Source organism: Aquarana catesbeiana, linkage group LG05 (assembly GCF_042186555.1).
Source record: "Aquarana catesbeiana isolate 2022-GZ linkage group LG05, ASM4218655v1, whole genome shotgun sequence".
In the NCBI taxonomy this organism is placed as follows: Eukaryota; Metazoa; Chordata; class Amphibia; order Anura; family Ranidae; genus Aquarana; species Aquarana catesbeiana.
The window spans coordinates 466,715,960-466,734,880 of NC_133328.1; the positions used below are offsets into that span (position 1 = coordinate 466,715,960).

Genomic DNA, 18,921 nt, shown 5'->3' on the forward strand with positions numbered 1-18,921 from the left:
GGCCACGATTCCTCCCACAGACCCGAGCGGTGGGGGCCACGATTCCTCCCACAGACCCGAGCGGTGGGGGCCACGATTCCTCCCACAGACCCGAGCGGTGGGGGCCACGATTCCTCCCACAGACCCGAGCGGTGGGGGCCACGATTCCTCCCACAGACCCGAGCGGTGGGGGCCACGATTCCTCCCACAGACCCGAGCGGTGGGGGCCACGATTCCTCCCACAGACCCGAGCGGTGGGGGCCACGATTCCTCCCACAGACCCGAGCGGTGGGGGCCACGATTCCTCCCACAGACCCGAACGGTGGGGGCCACGATTCCTCTTACAGACCCGAGCGGTGGGGGCCACGATTCCTCTTACAGACCCGAGCGGTGGGGGCCACGATTCCTCTTACAGACCCGAGCGGTGGGGGCCACGATTCCTCTTACAGACCCGAGCGGTGGGGGCCACGATTCCTCCCACAGACCCGAGCGGTGGGGGCCACGTTTCCTCCCACAGACCCGAGCGGTGGGGGCCACGTTTCCTCCCACAGACCCGAGCGGTGGGGGCCACGTTTCCTCCCACAGACCCGAGCGGTGGGGGCCACGTTTCCTCCCACAGACCCGAGCGGTGGGGGCCACGTTTCCTCCCACAGACCCGAGCGGTGGGGGCCACGTTTCCTCCCACAGACCCGAGCGGTGGGGGCCACGTTTCCTCCCACTGACCCCAAAAATAGGGCATTGTTTACCCACACTGGATGCCAGGACATTTTCTACTGCCACTATCCACAATCCGGCCCCCCTAAAGTCTGAAAGACCATAAACTGGCCCTTTGTTTAGAAAGTTTGAGTACTTCTATTTTTACATGATTCTCTGACTCCCTTGGCAAACAACATTGCCCCCTGCTGCGACAGTGGACTGTCCCAGAGTGTCCTCATGTCCAGTGCAGGACTTCAGTCCTGCATCAGTCTTTATGACATCAGTGGACTTTAGACTGCTGGGGTGCAGAAGAGAAAAGACTGAAGGGAGCAGATAAGTAAAACTGTTTTTTTCAGTCCCCTAACATAGCAGTTAACCCTTGCATTGCAGGAGCAGCTTCCCTGCAAAGGAGGGCTTTCAGGGAGTTCAGCTTAAAAGAAGACCTTCAATCTAATAAAGTGGAACATCAGTGGAAAGTGAATCGATTATGTAAATGGTGCTCATTCTCTAATCTGCTGGTTGAAAATACCAGCGTAATTTATTTCTGTTATCTGCAGCAAGCTCCTTTTGTCACTCCAAATATCAGAGACTTTTCAATAGGTTTATATAGAGCTGACACCTGTTACTAAGTAGGCAGAGGCTAAGTGTATGTATAGGCCAAACTTCTCTTAGAGTGGGGAATAGTTAGATCCTCTGTCAGATTTATATTGCTGTATGTGTCCCCATTAGGGAGATTCACCCCTCTTTTTGTCCTGGGACCATTGTCACCAAGACAGAATGTAAAGGAAGATCCCAAATTTTAGAAGGGGGAAGTATAGAACTTCCAAAGGTGACAAATATTCCTTGGACAACTATCTAAGATGGAATTTCCATAATACTGGGGAGAGTGAACAGAATCTACCCAGCAGGAGACAAACCTTAAAATACAGTATAACCTGATAGGGTTTTAAATCTTTCCTACTCTATCTAAAACTTAAAAATTTGGCTATGCATACTCTTTAGGCTCATGTCCTGAAATGAACATGTAGCCATAGGACCAGGACAATGCAAGTGTATAATGTTGACACCTGTCGGCGATAGTAAGATCTCAACTCACGACTGCTATGCTGCAAGGTATCCTTGCTACCAGAACAAAATTTAAATTCTGCACAATGCTTTGGGCTCTACTTCCATTGTTCTGCAGTTTTCATAAGCCTGTGGTTTGGTCTTCCTTAAGTAAAAATATTTCTATCTACACTAGCTATGACTTGTTTCTTCAGTGTTATTTAAATATGTTTAATAGTGCACATGGGAATAGATGTCTGTTTACACATGGGTTTTACTCGATGTAGCATGAAACAGCTGAAGAGCATATATGGCAGGATGTTTGGCCACCAGTCCTACTTAGAGTAATTGATTTAAAGCATGAGTTTACACCTTGCTCAATTCCAGTAGAATAGATGCATTGTGAATGTATGATGACTCTTATGTTGTAAATTTTCATAGACCGTCTGCTCAGGACAATTCTTCAAGTGATGAAGATTCAATGGAGCTGAAGCAGATAAAAATGGAACCTGCTCCTCTGGAGCTACCAATTCATGGAAGTACTATGTCTTATCGCAAGACCCTGCGCTTGTCATCAGAACAAATAGTATGTACCTCTTTCTTCACACTTTGTAGCAATGATTTTGTTTGTAATCTCTTTTCATGAACATCTAATTCTTAACCCTTTTGTGACTGGAGGTTTTTGATGCTTAAACGCCCATGGCAATTTAGCAGTGTCAGTATGCATCAGTTAACTTACATAGTTGGTCGGGTTGAATAAAGACACCAGTCCATCCAGTTCAACCAGTGTGGGTGTGTGCATATTTATGTCTCTACCACTTCCCTTATCCCTGTATATTATGCTCGCTAAGATGTCCAAAGTTTTTTGAAATGATCAACACTTTCCACTGATACCACCGATTGTAGAAGGGAGTCCATACTGCTATAACTGTAAAGAACCCTCTACGAAGTCTAAGGTTAAGCCACCTCTCGTCCAGGTTTCTTGAGTGTCCACGTGTCTTCTTAAGCGACCTGAGACTGAAATGTTTTCTCCCTATGCCAGGAATGACCATTTATGTATTTGTATATTCATGTCTTCTCTCAAGTGTCTCTTCTCCAGGGTAAATAAGTTTAATGTGTGTAGCTGTTCCCTTATAACTGAGCTTCTCCAGCCCCTTCATTCTCTCACCAGTTCCAGCACATCCTTCTTGAGGACTGGTGAGCAGAGCTGGATGGCATACTCTAGACACGGCCGAACCAGAGTTTTGTAAATAGTACTATAGGCTTGTCTCCAATCAAGCCTACCCCACCTCACCTCAGTTTTTTGCTATGGCGATGGACCTCTTCTCCTTCATTAAGAAGTTGCTCTTAGCTTACTTACTTTATTTACTTTTCCTTATTTTATTTTCAAATGTGTTAATTCCTTCCTGATCGGCGCAACCTCTGTAAACCTTGTGAGCCATACCTGGACCACTTGCTGCAGGGATAGCCTGTGATATTGCGTTAGGCACTGGATCCTGCATGGACGCTCACCTTTGCACTTAATGCAACACGTGTATTCAGCTGCAGGTTGCTCTACAGTTCCAGGACTGTGATCCTATACTAATGAATCCAGTCCCTGAAGACCCCATTGTGGGTATGCCCACTGTGCACCACGCCCCTTTTGCCATTAAGATTCGCTAAATAATGGTCTACACCCAGGTTGCTGCGTTCTTCTGGACACTCTTAGCCTATATTCTGCACCCTTCAGGAGAATAGCTTCACGGGTAGATATGGCACGGGCCAGGGGAAAGGGAGGCATTGAAAAACTGCAGGTGAACATTCACTCTGCTGAAGACCTGCACAACACTCAATCTTAGAGTGAAAATTTGCTCTTTGCAGCCATCTCCAACACCGATTTCTAATTCTGATTCTAGATGTATTTTAAGCACACAACAAACGCCCTAATTGACAGAAACAGAATTTTCTAGCTGAGAGTGGAACCATGCGCACAGGATGAATGTACCCAAGTTGATCAATTGATCAGCTTGGGCACAACCAAGCCTGTTGGAGTTTACATGCAATTATTGCTAGTAGCCGCTAACAATATTGTGTTCTCCTGGCGGAGACATCTTAGCCCCCCCCCCCCCTGGGAGAACACAATGGCTCAGCAGGATGGATTCCCCGATCAACACTAACTGTGTTGATGGAGGAATCGAGCGATTTTGTTTACTTCAACCTGTGGTTTCAGGAAAGAATATCACTCTGTCTATGGCCGGCTTTAGATTTAGATATGACAATAGGTCTTCTAGAAGTGCACTAGAGGACAATAATGAATGCTTCCCGGTAATTAAAATGCACAGAGTTTTTAAACGGAACTCTGATTGGATGCCTATGATCCAAGGGGAATGAAGATTATGCAGCATTAGTTGGGTAGTCTCACCACACCATTGATGATGGGATGTCATGTTGATATTAAAGTGCATTGAAGCCCAAAAGTAGAAATTTCACATATTGCAGCACCAGGCTTTAGTAGACGTGGTAGCTGTGTTACTTCTATTTTATTTTCACCTGTTAATCCTGCCATTAATACACTTCCTGTCCTACGGTGACAAAGCTCAATTACTGTTTCCATAGCAGCTTTGTCACCTAGGACAGGACGTGTGCTAGGAATACAGGACACCCCCCTCTCCTGCTCCAATATACAGGATGTGCTCTATGGTCGAGTTAACAATATTAACTTCCAGCGTTCTCTGCTGACTTTCTGACTTTTATATCAGCTCACTAGACTTCTGGCAGGATCAAAAATATATATTTTTTTAACTTATTTAACAGAAATAATTAAAAAACTTTCTATGGCATGTTTAACAGATTAAAGGGGAGCAAAAAAGTGAAGTTATTAGGGTTAGCATACACAATCGTTACAGATGTGTACTGTTCTTGCCAATGGATTTGTAATTTTGACTAACCGTTCTTTTAATAAACAAACCTCTGCTGGTTGGCATGATCACTCTGCTACCTTGTGCTTAAAGTGGAGTTCCACCCAAAAAAAAAAATTTCATTGCATGAAATAAAATTAAAAAAAAACATTTGGAGAATTTTTTTTTACTCACCTCTTAATGCCTGTTGCTAGGGGGTCCCTCGTAACCTGCCTCCTTACTTACCTCGACTCCTTACGTCACTTCCCTCAGCGTTGGAAGGGAGATCAGCTCTGCCCCCTCCCTCTAGGCCAGTGATGGCGAACCTTGGCACCCCAGATGTTTTGGAACTATAATTCCCATGATGCTCAACTACACTGCAGAGTGCATGAGCATCGTGGGAAATGTAGTTCCAAAACATCTGAGGTGCCAAGGTTCGCCATCACTGCTCTAGGCAATCATTTGTGACAAGTCACAGGTCCCAGATGATTGCGCAACCAGTCATGGAACGTGGCACGGCTCGCGCATGCGCAGTGGGTTCCCGGCGCCCACAGTTACAATGGCGCAGAGAGGAGGGGGAGACAAGCGGGGCTTCGATCCTCTGCACCGCTGGACCCTGGGTCAGGTAAGTGTCTGATTGCTGACTTTTAATTTTTTTTTTTTTTTAAGCGGAACTTCGCTTTAAGGCCCCCATGTACAATGCTGTTGGTAAACGGATGTTTAATAGCAGTAGGGCATTTTTTTCAATTGCTCCTGAACTCTCCTCTGTTATCTTATCAGTACATGTACACAGGTTCATTTATAGTAGACAGTTGAGTTTATAGGCCTTTTTTGGAAAGCAAAAAAATGAGTTCAGACGCTGAGTTTAGAGGCATTTCAAGCACTTCTAAACGTGGTAACTTGCATTTAGCCACGTTTCGTTGACAGGCATTTTTCATTTTTTAAAACGATTCTAAATGCAAACGCGGCAAAACGGTCGTTTTAAACGTGGGTTACTATCTGTCAAGTTCAATCGTTCAGGAGAGGTTGTGAAAACGTCCCGTATACATTAAGCCTTAGTGTTACTGCTTTCCAGATAGGCTTTATTATCTCTTCTTACAGCTGGCTCACTGGAAGGGGGAGGTGATCCTGATTTCACTGTCCAGTTAGATGACCTAGGAAGGTGAACTGCTGTGCTGTGTGCAAATCACAAGACTAGGCTAGACAAGGCTATACAAAATTACAAATCAATTGGCAAATAAACTGTACTGTGGTTCTAAAGCCAAAAAGGTTTTTTACCTTAATGCATTACCTGTAACCTGTAAAAGCCATCCACTAGCTCCCCAGCCCCCTCCATAAATACTTACCCGAGTCCGGTATTGATCCAGCGGTGTGCCTGTCTGCAACAGCGCTTGTCTCTCTCCCTGCTCTCACAGGACACAGAGGCAGGAGCCATTGCCCATTGTCAATCAAATCCAATGAGGAGGTGGCGGAATTGAGCCATGCTGTGTGTGTTTGTGGGCACACACAGCCCAGCTCCGGAGCATGTGGGCCACCATAGCATCCCGGCTGCTGTGGGGGCACATGGAAAAGAGGAGAAGCAGAGAGCTCTGGCAGGGGACCACAGAAGAGGAGGTAAGGGGGCGCAATGTTCAATATTCTTGCATGGAGCAGGTAAGTATAAACTGCTTTTTTTTTTTTTATACCTAAAATTCAAAAAAAATTAAACCATGAGACATGTCACTTTAAATCTAATGGGTAGCCTAAGGACTATGTCTAAGCATGTGACCCGGACCCTTTTCTGCTTTAGTAATGTGTATCAATGTTCTGCGTGAGTAAGTGTCTGTTCCGTGTAACTTTTGTGGTAATGAGATGACTGAGGAATGTCTGATAACCCTAGCAGCTGTTCAGGGTCTGTATGATTTACTCATCGGTTAAGAATAGTGTACAGCGGTATATGTGCCTTGTAAAACCATTACCAGCTGCTCAGCTTCCACATTACCCAGGTGTGTATGTGCACAATGGGAGGAACAAAGTCGTTGTACGAGGGCTCTAAGGGGGAGAAGAATTGATGGAAGGTCATGTCCTTGTACATCTACAACGTTCAGTGAGTCACAGCACTACCGACACAAATATTTATTGGAGATTACGTCAAATCTTATTCTAGGCTGTCTGGTAACCATCAAAATGCAGACATTTGTAAGAATGTGTATTTTTAATGCATATTCCTTTCTGTTGTCTAATTAGCAAAAATCAACAAAGATGTAGGGCACCTACATAGCTTTGATTATTCACATGCTGACAAGGCAACCTGGAGATACAAAAACTATTTTTTTTTTTTCCTCCAATAAACCCTCAAAATGCTTTTATTTGCTGTGTATGAACATAAATCACTCTGCGTACGTTTTTGTAGTATGATGTATGTAGCTGTCACATTGTATACTGTAAATCAAAGACAATAAGATTTATTACAGCAGTCCATGGGACTGATCTTCTGGGCCTCTTTTGACCATGTAGAAATAAAATGACTATGTGAAGTCACTGCTGTCTGCCCTTCCACAGATAAATCCAAATCCCTTCCGGGTGTATGTTGCTGCTTTCAGCTTCCACAGTGCATTCTCGTGTATTAGTACCCCCTGGTGTGCTGTACCTTTCTAACATTACTACTGATGAGGAAAAACAGAAGGGAGATGTGGGAGACAACATCAATAGTTTGACAGCTGGTTCAAATTTGGCTTCACTATGTTCTGCTACTTGTTATATAGGTAACTGCTGCTGTTTGTTTAATAAAAAAGAAAAAAGTATTATTGGGCCCCATTCACACTTGCCATTACCAATTACATGTGGGAGACCCAGCGGGGGTTCCTGGCAATTAGCTGTGGGAGGCAGTCGGACAGTCCTATTGAAAGCAATAAGATCCTGACAGCTCCCGCAGATGATCACAACCGCTCATATGTACTTGACCATGGAACGTTTACCTGCAAGTGATTGGCCCTGGTTGCAGGCAGTGTGCGTCCATGGCCAAGATGACCTAAGTTAAAGGGTAACTCCACTTTAATGGGGAAAAAAAATAGCAAATAAAGAAAAAATAACAGCGCATATACAATTGCGACACAAGTCATATTGTAATTGAATGTTGAATGTTGTTAAAAATGACCTTTCCTTTTCAGTCTGCAGTAATTTTTTGTAAAGTGCAATGAGATATGGCTACCTGGAGGTATTCTATACATAGAATGTGTACAGAATGCCCCCCAGAAACATAATTTCCTACTTGTATGTTTGGCTCACCAATTTTCCCAAAAGTCTGCCCTAGGATACAGGTCAGATATCCGGCATCCCCTGCAACAAAAATGTCATTTTTGGTGGGATACTTTTGATAGGAAATCATGTCTAAAGGGATGCAGACCCTGCAACTTTCCACATTAGGGCTTATGCACACAGAGGACGTTTTTACAGCTGCTGTTAGGGGCATTTCACATTTTTTTTTACTGCCTCTAAAAGCCCCTCCTTGTTGGCCTATGTGTTCATGCACACACAAACTGTCAGAGACGTTTGGAGGCATAAGCATTTAGGGGCAGTAAAAAAAAAACACTTGTGCTTCCAGGGGCAGTAAAAACGAAAACGCGTCTAAACGCATCAAGCCGCGTTCAGACGTGTTTGAATATTTTAGGCGTTTTTACATTATAAAGAGTATTTTAATTAAACACCCAAAAAATGCAGGAAAACGCGCAATAACACTTATGTAAAAACGTGACTAAACGTACAAAACCGGGCGTTTTTTAGCACTGCTGTAGCGCTGGCTTTTTTAAAACGTTCTGTGTGCATGAGCTCTTAGAGGCCTGCAGGTGCAGCAGCTAATTAATAATTATAAAACCACTCCCATTAGACTCACTCTGCACATGGAGACAGAAGAACAAACGGTGATTTCTTCAGAATAACAAAAGGTAGGAATCTGCAACAGTTTGTTAAAATCCTTGTAACGTACATAGATCACCCAGAGGGGAATGTTTTTTTTCTCAACAAAAGTGGAGTTACGCTTTAACTATTTTTGTTACAGAAGGATGCAGTCTGTGCGCTCTACTGGACTTTTGTAGTATTACAGCGGCACTGTAATACTACAAATACTTCCATTAGCAGTATAGGCGACTTCCCATCTGCTGCCAGAACTAAAGAGTCAGGCTCAGTGCTTCTCCACTATTCAGGAGAAGTCTTGTATTTTTAGCAATATTTACTCGATTTTCCAAACAACCCACTATCAAACCGTTGTATAAAGCAGAACTACACTGCATCTGGGCATCACAAACCAAAAATGCTATTTAATTCATTTTTAATATTCAAAGCAAACTCCCCATCCATCCATGTCTCCATGCTTTTTTTTGCTGAGAAGTCACTTCAAAAAATGCCCCTAGGCCACCCCCTAAGGTGCAGTTTGTTCCCAGATGGGGCACCGGGGGACCAGACACTCCAAATCAACCCTTATCTCTATATTACATAATTGAATTTATGGTATGTGGGTAAAAGTTATGCCTATATTCGCGATTGTTACTCTTAGCCTATAACTGTCCTTTTTTTCTAATCAAATACTATATGAGACTACAAGTTAATATATGAAAGTTAATATGCAATCTCTGTACTGTTCTGATGAAAACTCTGAATAAAAAATATTGAATCAAAAAAAAAAATGCCCCCTAGCATTTCTGGCTGTGGCCATTGTTGAGTCAGGGCACATGATGCATGTAGGATTTACTTCCTGGAATCCATCTGTCCTTAGCTCAGGAATGCAAGCAGGAGGCTGTGCCTAAATGAGAAAACCCCTCCCCTCCTGAAGACTCCTGGGATGTATGGCATAATTTGCCTAGGCATGGAAACTAGGAAGTAACTAAACAAAACAAAAAAACAAAAAAGTAAATGTGATGTGCTTCCCTATCTATTTACTAATACTGGAAGTATAAAGATTTCAAATAGTCCATGTTGATTGAGAGAGTAAAGTGCCTCTTGAACGTATCTTGACCTGGCACCACTATTTCTTCTGCACCTGCGTTTCCTTCTCACATCTGGCTGGGTTGTGCACACTAAATATCCCCCCTGTTTGATGCCAGCACTCCATGATGCATTGTGTGCAATAGTCATATGTACATGTGTAAGTAGAAGTCAAAGGCAGCTGCTTACCTTTCTGCCCACACAGTCAGAGAGACGTGCAGGGAATTGGGTAGATCTGAAGTGCACAGAGGCTGCATGTCAATTAGTATTAAGCGATATGCACTTTATTGCAGTGGGTTTAATAACACTTTAATCATTAGAATAACAGGCAAATATCAGAAATCAACTGCTACACTGAAATCTACTTGCTTTAATTGGTGACTATCATTGGCGGCCCATCTATTAGCGGCGCCCGGGCGCCGGCCCCTCGCCACCCCCTATATGCAGTGGATAGTTTCATGCATAACATGAATCTATCCATGGCCGCCGCCCCCTATTCATGCGTCTGGCCCCTTTCAGCACACCGCAGAAAGAATTACAGCGGCCAGGTTTTTTTTTTTGGTTTTTTTTTTTGAAGCACCCGATTAGAGCCAGAGGCTCTAATAGGCTTCATAATAGGATTATTATTATTATTATCATACAGGATTTATATAGTGCCGACAGTTTACGCAGCACTTTACAACATTAGGGCAGACAGTACAATACAATTCAATACAGGGGGGAATCGGACAGCCCTGCTTGTAAGAGCTTACAATCTAGGAGGGAGGGTCAAGTTATACAAAGTGTAATAGCTGTGGGGGATGAGCTAATGGAGAAAATATTGCAGTTGTTAGATGGAGGCAGGATAAGCTTCTCTGAAGAGGAAAGTTTTCAGGGATAGCCTAAAGGTGGATACATTTGGAAACAGTCTGACAGATTGGGGTAGGGAATTCCAGAGGATGGGCGAGGCTCGGGAGAAGTCCTGGAGGTGGATATAGGAGGAGGTGATGAGGGAGCTAGAGAGCAGGAGGTCTTGGGAGGAACGAAGAGGGCGATTAGGTTGGTATTTTGAGACTAGGCTAGTGATGTAGCTGGGGGCAGAGTTGTGGATGGCTTTGTAACTAATTGTTAGTATTTTGAATTGAATATGTTGGGCGAGTGCCAGCCAATGGAGGGATTGGCAGAGAGGCGTAGAGAGGATGAGCTTGGGTCACAGAGGATGGGTCTGGAGCCCACCCATGTGTGCTGCAACAGTGAATGAATATTTGCTGTTGCGACACTGATCCTCCTCCCGGCCACTTGGGAAGCAGGTATGAAACCCGTTTCCCAATTGGCCAAAATGTCAGGCGATCCTATTGGACGCCTAGTGCCAGAAAGAGCAGAGAGGAGACGCACCGCGGAAGCTGCTCCAGGAGAGGATACTGGAGCAGCTTTCCATGTCCCCGAGCCTGCCACGCTGGAAGATGGCCACATGAGCTCCAACTGCTGCTCCCACCGTCTGCATTCAGGGTAAGGGCAGCAGGGGGTGGGTGTGTTAGTGCTGTGCCACAGGGGGGTAGGTGTCAGTTGTGCTAGTGCCACTCCACCAGCGGCCAGGGGGGGGTAGTTGTTTGTCGCCCCCAAACAAAAAAACCCCACCATCCTCCACTGGTGACTATTATAGTTACTGATTTATGTAGTAGTGTCATAACAGCTAAAGCTGTACAAAGAAATTGATGCACGCAAGTGTGGGTAATTCAGATGATGCTAGTACTTCAAATATTTCCACTAGCACATACAGTACAGTTGTAAAGTGCAAAAAATTGTACCATAAAAACCAGATATAACTGGAGATAAAAACTTTACCCACACAAGCTTACAGACGATGGCTGGCTATATACATTAGTAGATTTTTGAACAAACATTCGTGCGAAAATTCTTTGTACATTTAATAACTGGGCGAGTGTGGTTTGACTGCACTTAAAATTTTGTTTGCTTTTTCCTATCAATTTTGGAACTACTGTAATTTCCCAAAACAATCATCACATACACTGTTAAAATATCTGTCCTGTTCCTTGGAATTTTCTTGGTAGTATGGTCAAAAATGAACGTTGATTTTACCCCACTAATGATTAGAAACTGAATTTCGAACAAAATTCCTCTGTATGCAGTATGTACGGAATTCTATGTAGTGTATAGCCAGCTAAGGGATGTTTCTAGCAAAGGCATTCACATTTAAATTCACTTCTGCTGTTTAGAAGAGCATTCTAATGCCCAATCACCCTTACGGGGATCAAGTTCTGGTGTTTAATTGATTATTTCCAAGTCTAAAGCCTCGTACACACAATCGGATTTTCGGCAGGGAATTGTGTGATGACAGACTGTTTGCCTAAAATCCAACGGTTAGTACGCTCCACCAAACGATTGTTGGCCAACTTTCCACCAACAAATGTTGGATGGCATGCTAGTAAATTTTCGGCGGACAATGGTCTGTTGTCAGATTTTCGTATCGTGTGTACACAAGTCCGTCACACAAAAGTCCAAAGTCCAAACACGCATGCTCGGAATCAATGCTCACCAAACACGGCATTAGCAGAAGGTGCCCAAAGGGTGACGCTCAAGAGCTGATATTCCACGAAGTACGTCACTACGTTCGTGTTTGTTGGCCGACAATTTTGCTCCGTTTGTATGCAAGACAAGTTCCTGGCACGTGCCCTTTGGACAAAAGTCCAACACTTTGCGGAAAATCCGATCGTGTGTACGAGGCTTTAGTTTCCTTGTCATCTGCAAAATCAATAGACAGTAGGTTAGAGACCATACTATGTTTGGAAAGGAATAGACCTTGGATGTAAAATGTGACTTGTTTGATACCTGTGTTTTTTGAAGATGACCAGCTGTGTGGGATGTGTGTGAGGACAGTAGATACCCTTGGATCACTCCTTTTTTAAAGCTCTTAAGAATGTCGTTTTCATTAGACTCTTTTGCTTGATGTAAAGCTGGAACACAACATGAATATTTGTATAATTTTGACCATGATTTATATGCCTGGATTGGTTAAAGGTCCTTAAATTGTCTGTTTTAAGCCATTATTTTATACTTATCGTGTGCTTTTATTATACAGAAAGAACAGCAGTGTCTGTAAACTAAGTTCTTATATGACCGTGTCCATTTTACACTTTTATATGAGTTTTAGTGCATGCATAGAAAACTGAGACTACGGCATACTGAGTGCTAGCTGAGCCTTACCCCGGGGATAACTGGAAAAACACGGCTCTTATTTCTCTGTTAGATTACTTGGCTTTATCATAGTACAACACTCTCAAGGGAAGCTGTGCTCTCACTGATAGGACTGCTTCTTAAACACTGAGAAACAATTTCTGTGCCGGAGCCAGCTGGGAAAGACAAGTTTCTCACTTGCGTATTAGAAGAAGTGCCGATAAATGATTTCACAAGGGAAATCCCTTTTCCCCCTAGATGAAAATAAATGTTTGCGCTTGTTCCGTGACTTCTGCCCCTGGAACTGCAGACATACTCACATTTTATTCATTTTGAGTTTAGTGTTTCATTTGAATTCTTCCCCTTATTCATCCTTCCTGCAGACCGATAATTTGATTTGATTGTTGTGTTAGGCTGGGTTCACACCTATGCGAATTGGATGCGGGTTTCCACGCATCCAATTCACATAGCAGGAGAATATGACTGGCTCTCTATTGAGCCGGTTCACATGTCTCCGGGACGGCTGCGGAGCGCACTGCACAGAAACGCTGTGCGTCTTTGCCTCTGTTTCAGGGCCGAGTTCAGGCAAAGTTTCTGCCCTGATTTGTCCCTGAACGGAGAACAGGGACGGGCAGTGTTGCTGTGCGATCCGCGGCTGGTTTAGGTGTGAACCGAGCCTAAAATTCAGCCAGTTTATCAGAGACAGGCCAAATGTTGATCCGTGTGTGGCCTACCCCGTTCAACAGAAGTTGACCGTTAGACTTTTTGATAATCAATGACTGCAATCCCAGTAGGGGGGCTTTCCTCCATCTACCTTGTTTATGTTGATGGAGGAATATGTTTGTTTTTTTTTTGTTTGTTTTTTTCATTCAGCTCGCTGGCTGAATGAAAAAAAGAAATTAACTATCTATGGCAAGCCTAAAGCCTGGTACACACTAGTATACCCAGTATATAGTATACTATACTAGTATACCCAGTGGGTTGAATGAAAAAAAACTGACCACTTCGGTCGGAGCCACTGTACTAACGATCCAACGTTAGTACAGCGATCTCCCCCACTGAGCTGTTGTGTTCTGACATGGGGATGGCCCCCCACCAGAACACTCCGGTCAGCACTCTCAGCCATTGACTCACACACGGGCCAAATGTCAGCCAGTTTTTATTGAACCGGCCGATGTCTCCTGACATTCAGCCCATGTGTACTGGGCTTAACAATGTGGTCTATCTTGAGACAAATTTCCACCCTCTGATCTGATGTGAACATGATTCAGAATTTGCACATCGCTGGCGCTTGTGGACTCCCCATTTGCATATATTGGGTGGGTGGAGGGGAGATAATTTAGTTGGCCTTTTGTCTAAACTATGGCTTTCACCGCCAGATAAAGGGAGGCTGGCAGAGATGTGGCACACTATTCCTGCTGCCTATAATTTCCATTAGCGCTTTGGTATTTTTCTCATCACATATAAGTGAATTAACCTGTTTGCCCAGAGGATAGCCTTAATTCTACCAAGAATTTTAAAATGAAATTGGGTTGCTGTGGATTTTTTGTGATACTTCTGGCTTATTGTCTTCTACCCACGTTCACTGAGGAAATCTCCGTTATCACTTTCCCTCTGTTTTATCTTTCCTGCTGTTGTGCGAACAATCTCATTAATTTATGATCTAACTGGTGCTCAGTTTGTAGAAGATTTGCATACTTTCTTACGGAATGTATTTTAGAATACTCCTAACCTACCTTACTGTTCTTTCTCTTGCAGGAAAAGTTAAGGCTTCGAGATGGTCCAAATGACATTGTCTTTAGTATTACGACCCAGTATCAGGGCACGTGTCGTTGTGAAGGCACAATTTATCTCTGGAGCTGGAACGATAAGATCATTATTTCCGACATTGATGGAACAATTACTAAGTAAGTTTAGCCTACTTTTAATTTGTTTTTGGCTGTGTCTCAGGAGCTGTGTATATAGTATGGGAATGGATGCACGTATAATCTGAACGTGGCCTTCTTAGTTTCTGAAGTGTCGAGTCATCACTTCCCACACACCAATTATTCACTGTGGGAACATTTTCCACTACGTACACTTAAATAAAAGCATGTGGGTTAGGCCAGAGGGATACGGAAATTAGTTTTATGTTTGTTCTTATATTTGAGTAAAGCCCAGTACACTCTTAGAAAATCGGACGAATGATCATCTGGTTTTCCTCGATGTTTCACAGCAAGTCAAAACTTGTATGAAAATTCTCTTTAAAAGTGGGTTTTTGATAGCTGATGAATGGGTACAGTTAAAGAATCATTTTTATTGGCATCAATGGAAGAAATGGTTTTGTTGAAAATGAGGCCTGACACTCTCTGTATAAATTCAATAGCCAGGAGGGAAGATTCCTCTGTCCATATTGTTCACTTGGATGGTGGAATCCATTGACTTTTTCATTTAGCCTACAATCTATGTGTGCTTGGCTAACTATAGGCTATACTGACAACCAGCAGCAAATTGCTAGCAGAATTTTTATTGAAAAATGTTAGTAATGATAAAATGTATATTGCATTTGAATTTCTCATACATTTTATACTGATGGAAGAGGTCTATTTTGCCTTTTTGAAATGCACTTAATACTTGCTGAATTGGTTGTAGAACCAAAAAATATCTGTTGTATAAATATCCACTGAAGCGTAAAAAAAATGCAATTTTTTATTTGTTTTTTTTTTTGTCTCTAGACTTTAGTTAAGTTTGACATTAGCCCCCTGTGTAATATCTGTTAGTGATTTGTAAGTTTTTCAATAAACCATTAGTAATACAACAGACAATAAAGGGTGCTAGGCAAGTGTTTTGCCAATTTTTACATAAATAACAGGCCCATTGTACAAAAAACCTTCTATAATGTGTTTTTAGCCAGTACACATGGTGGAATTATTATAATGTTTACTTTGAAGTGTTATTGTGTGTTGCATATTTTAAATGCTTGTTGTACCAAATTTCCATTACTGCATTACATGTGTATTTATATGGACTTCTCTTGCACCTGTTACTACAGTCACTGCATCCCTGATCAACATCCTCTGAGGCTGGGTTCACATATGAGCACGGCGGGGCTCACAGTAGGAGTCCGGTGCGTTCTTGTTCACCATTTCAGGTCCAATTTCAGCCCAAATTTTTGGCTGTATTCGGACCTGAAACAGACCAAAAGACGCACAGGGCTCCTGTGAAAATCACACCAGAGCTGCTGCAGAGATATGTGAACTGGCTCCATAGAGAGCCAGTCACAATCTCCTGCTGTGCGAATTGGATGCGGGGGAAAACCCAAATTCCAATTCGCACTAGTGTGAACCCAGCCTAAAACAAAATCTCTTCCAAAGAAATAGTCCATTGTTTTCAGTTTGTCAGAGTGTATTGATAGTTTAACAATAAGACTTATATTATATTATACTGCCCACATGAAAGGTCTTTGTAATACACACTAACACAGGTATAATTTATGTTACATTTAATGCTTTGCTAGTTATGCATGAAAAAGTGATAAACCGACTATAAGCTTTAACAGCAGATGTTAAACCATTTTTTGATGCATTTTCATCATTTTAGGTCAGATGCTTTGGGACAAATTCTTCCTCAGCTTGGGAAAGACTGGACGCATCAAGGCATTGCCAAACTATACCACTCTATACATGAGTACGTTCTACGATATTAAACTTTGGAGTGTGTGTGTTAAATGCATGTGCATGTTTTTTAACTACTTCTGGATTTTGGAGAAACGCCTTGTCAAAATGCAGTCACTTCTATGTAAAATGACATTTACAGATAGTCTACAAGTGTCATTGAGTAAATACAGTCTAACATTGTATTGTTTAATTGTAATTACGATTTCATTCATTTGTATCATTTGTGTGACCTGTGATCTGCGTATGACATCACTTTTTTTTTTTTTTTTTTTTATAAACTGTTTTCCTATTTAATCCCTTATTAACCTTAAGGTAACTCGAATCAGCCCTATTTAAGTCTCTTCCCCTTCTCCTATTCACTATCATTTGTTCAGCTGAATTTTTCTCTAATGATTGTTACTTTTTTTTTTTTTTTATTTGGTTTTCATTTATTTTATTTGTTACTTTTTTCCCAGTGTTGCATAACAAGAAAATGCAAATAACTGTAATACTTTGTACCAAAAACATTATTTAGTGTAATTTTAATTGCAGCAAATCGCTCTAGTCCATAAGGGTTGTACAGTAATGAGCGCTGAAGTGGATAAAAAACAGGGTTTTTATGAGGGTGTGAGTGCTGCCATAGAGCTTGGCCAGTCTAACTCCTTTTAGGTATACTAGTGAGCTGGAGAAGAGTCATATACTGAGTGATATCTTTTTTATAAGCTCGGTCATAAAGCTACATTAGTCACTGCTTGTGTGAAATGACTTGATGAATCATATTGGATCAGATTGTTGAGCAGTATGAAATCATACCACTAGATTTTCTTTCCTCCTGGCTTTCTGTTAAAGAATCCTGTACTGCATCACGTCGTAGTTATGTGGACAGTGTCAGCCCTCCTGCCAATACATTTACAGTAAATAATGCCATGCTAAAGTTTTTCCATCATGGATCTCTGCATGTGTGTCTGAGCTTTATAGGCTCATTTTCTCTACCTGTGTGTACGTGATTCCACAAAATTTCACATTGTAGGCATGGATAATAAAATCGCTCATTTTCAAGTAGTACCATTCTCACAGCCCAGAGGCAAGCACCACTTCACATGTAAAAAAGCCCTAAATCTCCATATGAAACAAGATATGCATATAAGTGCATGATGTCTTTTTGTATATGCATTTTCAAAGCTCATTACAAGTGAAGTAACATAATTGGAAATGACATATAAATAGAGGTTGGTAATAGCTGGAAGACCCACTTTTGAAACCTACGAGCAGGCAGGCTCTTTATTGCAGAAGAGACATGCAATGTCTCTTCTGCAATAAAATAAACCTACCTGCCTGCTCTCTGTCTTCTGTGGAATGTACAAGCGCAGCTCAATCTGATCTCTGGCACAGCGCCTGTGCTGCACATGCACAGAACTGCCGTAATCCTGCACCGGCCAGTGAGAACAGCCGCAGCCTGGCACCCAGAAGAAGCTGGGTAAAAGATGTCAAACTGTTGAACGGAGGTAAGTATTAGCGTGTCACTTTACTATGCATTTTTGAATGCATACTATGTGAATGAGTGCTGTAATAATGTGATTATATTGCATCACATTGTACCGCATTGAGCAACTGTCATTGTCATTAGCTATGGATATACAATTGCTGGTTTGCATGTACTGAATGTTTGTGTCCTTGTATGTTCAACTAATTTTTTTTTTTCCTTCTATTTCAGGAATGGGTACAAATTTCTGTATTGTTCAGCCCGTGCTATCGGCATGGCAGATATGACTAGAGGCTATTTACATTGGGTAAATGATAAAGGCACTATCCTACCTAGAGGACCACTTATGCTGTCTCCTAGCAGTCTGTTCTCTGCATTCCACAGGTATACACAACTGTACACTACTTACTGATTTCTTTCTTTTACAGTTCTGTGTCGCCTCTGTACCTATTATAGTGTACATCTGGACATAAGGGTATTTATATTGTTGGTGTTTTTGTTTGTTTGGGGTTTTTTTTTTTTTTTTTTTTAACATTAAATACACACGTCAAGAAATTATTTTCTTTAATGATCGATCTCATCTAATAAAAGTAATCGATCTATAGTCGATAACCCATTTGATTGATATGCCACATGCAGGGAAGTGGATTTCGAACAATAGTTAAAGCGGATCTTCAACCTAGAAAAAATAGTTACAAATACAATAGCTGCTGACCTTTAAAAAAAAAATACTCGCTTGTCCAGGGGTCCAGTCCTGTGCTCACCGAACCTCTTCTTCGCCAGTCTTCGGGTCCCCGACACTGGCATTTTTACTATGGGCATCCTGCTCTGATTCCTTGAGGCTTCACACCTGGCTGCCCACTGCACATGTGCAGTCTGCGCTATACCTGCCTTGTAAATGGTCCCGCAATCTTCTGGGACTTGTAACGTGTCCCAGAAAGTTGTGGGGGGATTGTGGGGAGCAGAACATCTGGTGGTTCGCCGCAGAGATCCAAACAGAAGTGGAAGCGGGTACCTGGTTTTGACCCCCTCCCTTTCCAAAAAAGTGCCAAAAATAGAAGAAGAGGGGGAGGCG

The 18,921-nt window shown here is 42.5% G+C and overlaps 1 protein-coding gene across 3 annotated transcripts in view; it reads left to right on the forward strand.

Moving 5' to 3' along the window:
• The window catches only part of LPIN2 (lipin 2), a 192,588-nt gene that overhangs the window by 154,691 nt on the left and 18,976 nt on the right, over window positions 1–18,921 (forward strand). For all 3 annotated transcript variants that reach the window (XM_073631426.1, XM_073631427.1, XM_073631425.1), the window contains exons 14-17: window positions 2,161–2,305; window positions 14,487–14,635; window positions 16,308–16,394; window positions 18,078–18,230. In XM_073631426.1, the coding sequence (XP_073487527.1) occupies window positions 2,161–2,305; window positions 14,487–14,635; window positions 16,308–16,394; window positions 18,078–18,230 (534 nt within the window). The remainder of the gene's footprint in view (window positions 1–2,160; window positions 2,306–14,486; window positions 14,636–16,307; window positions 16,395–18,077; window positions 18,231–18,921) is intronic.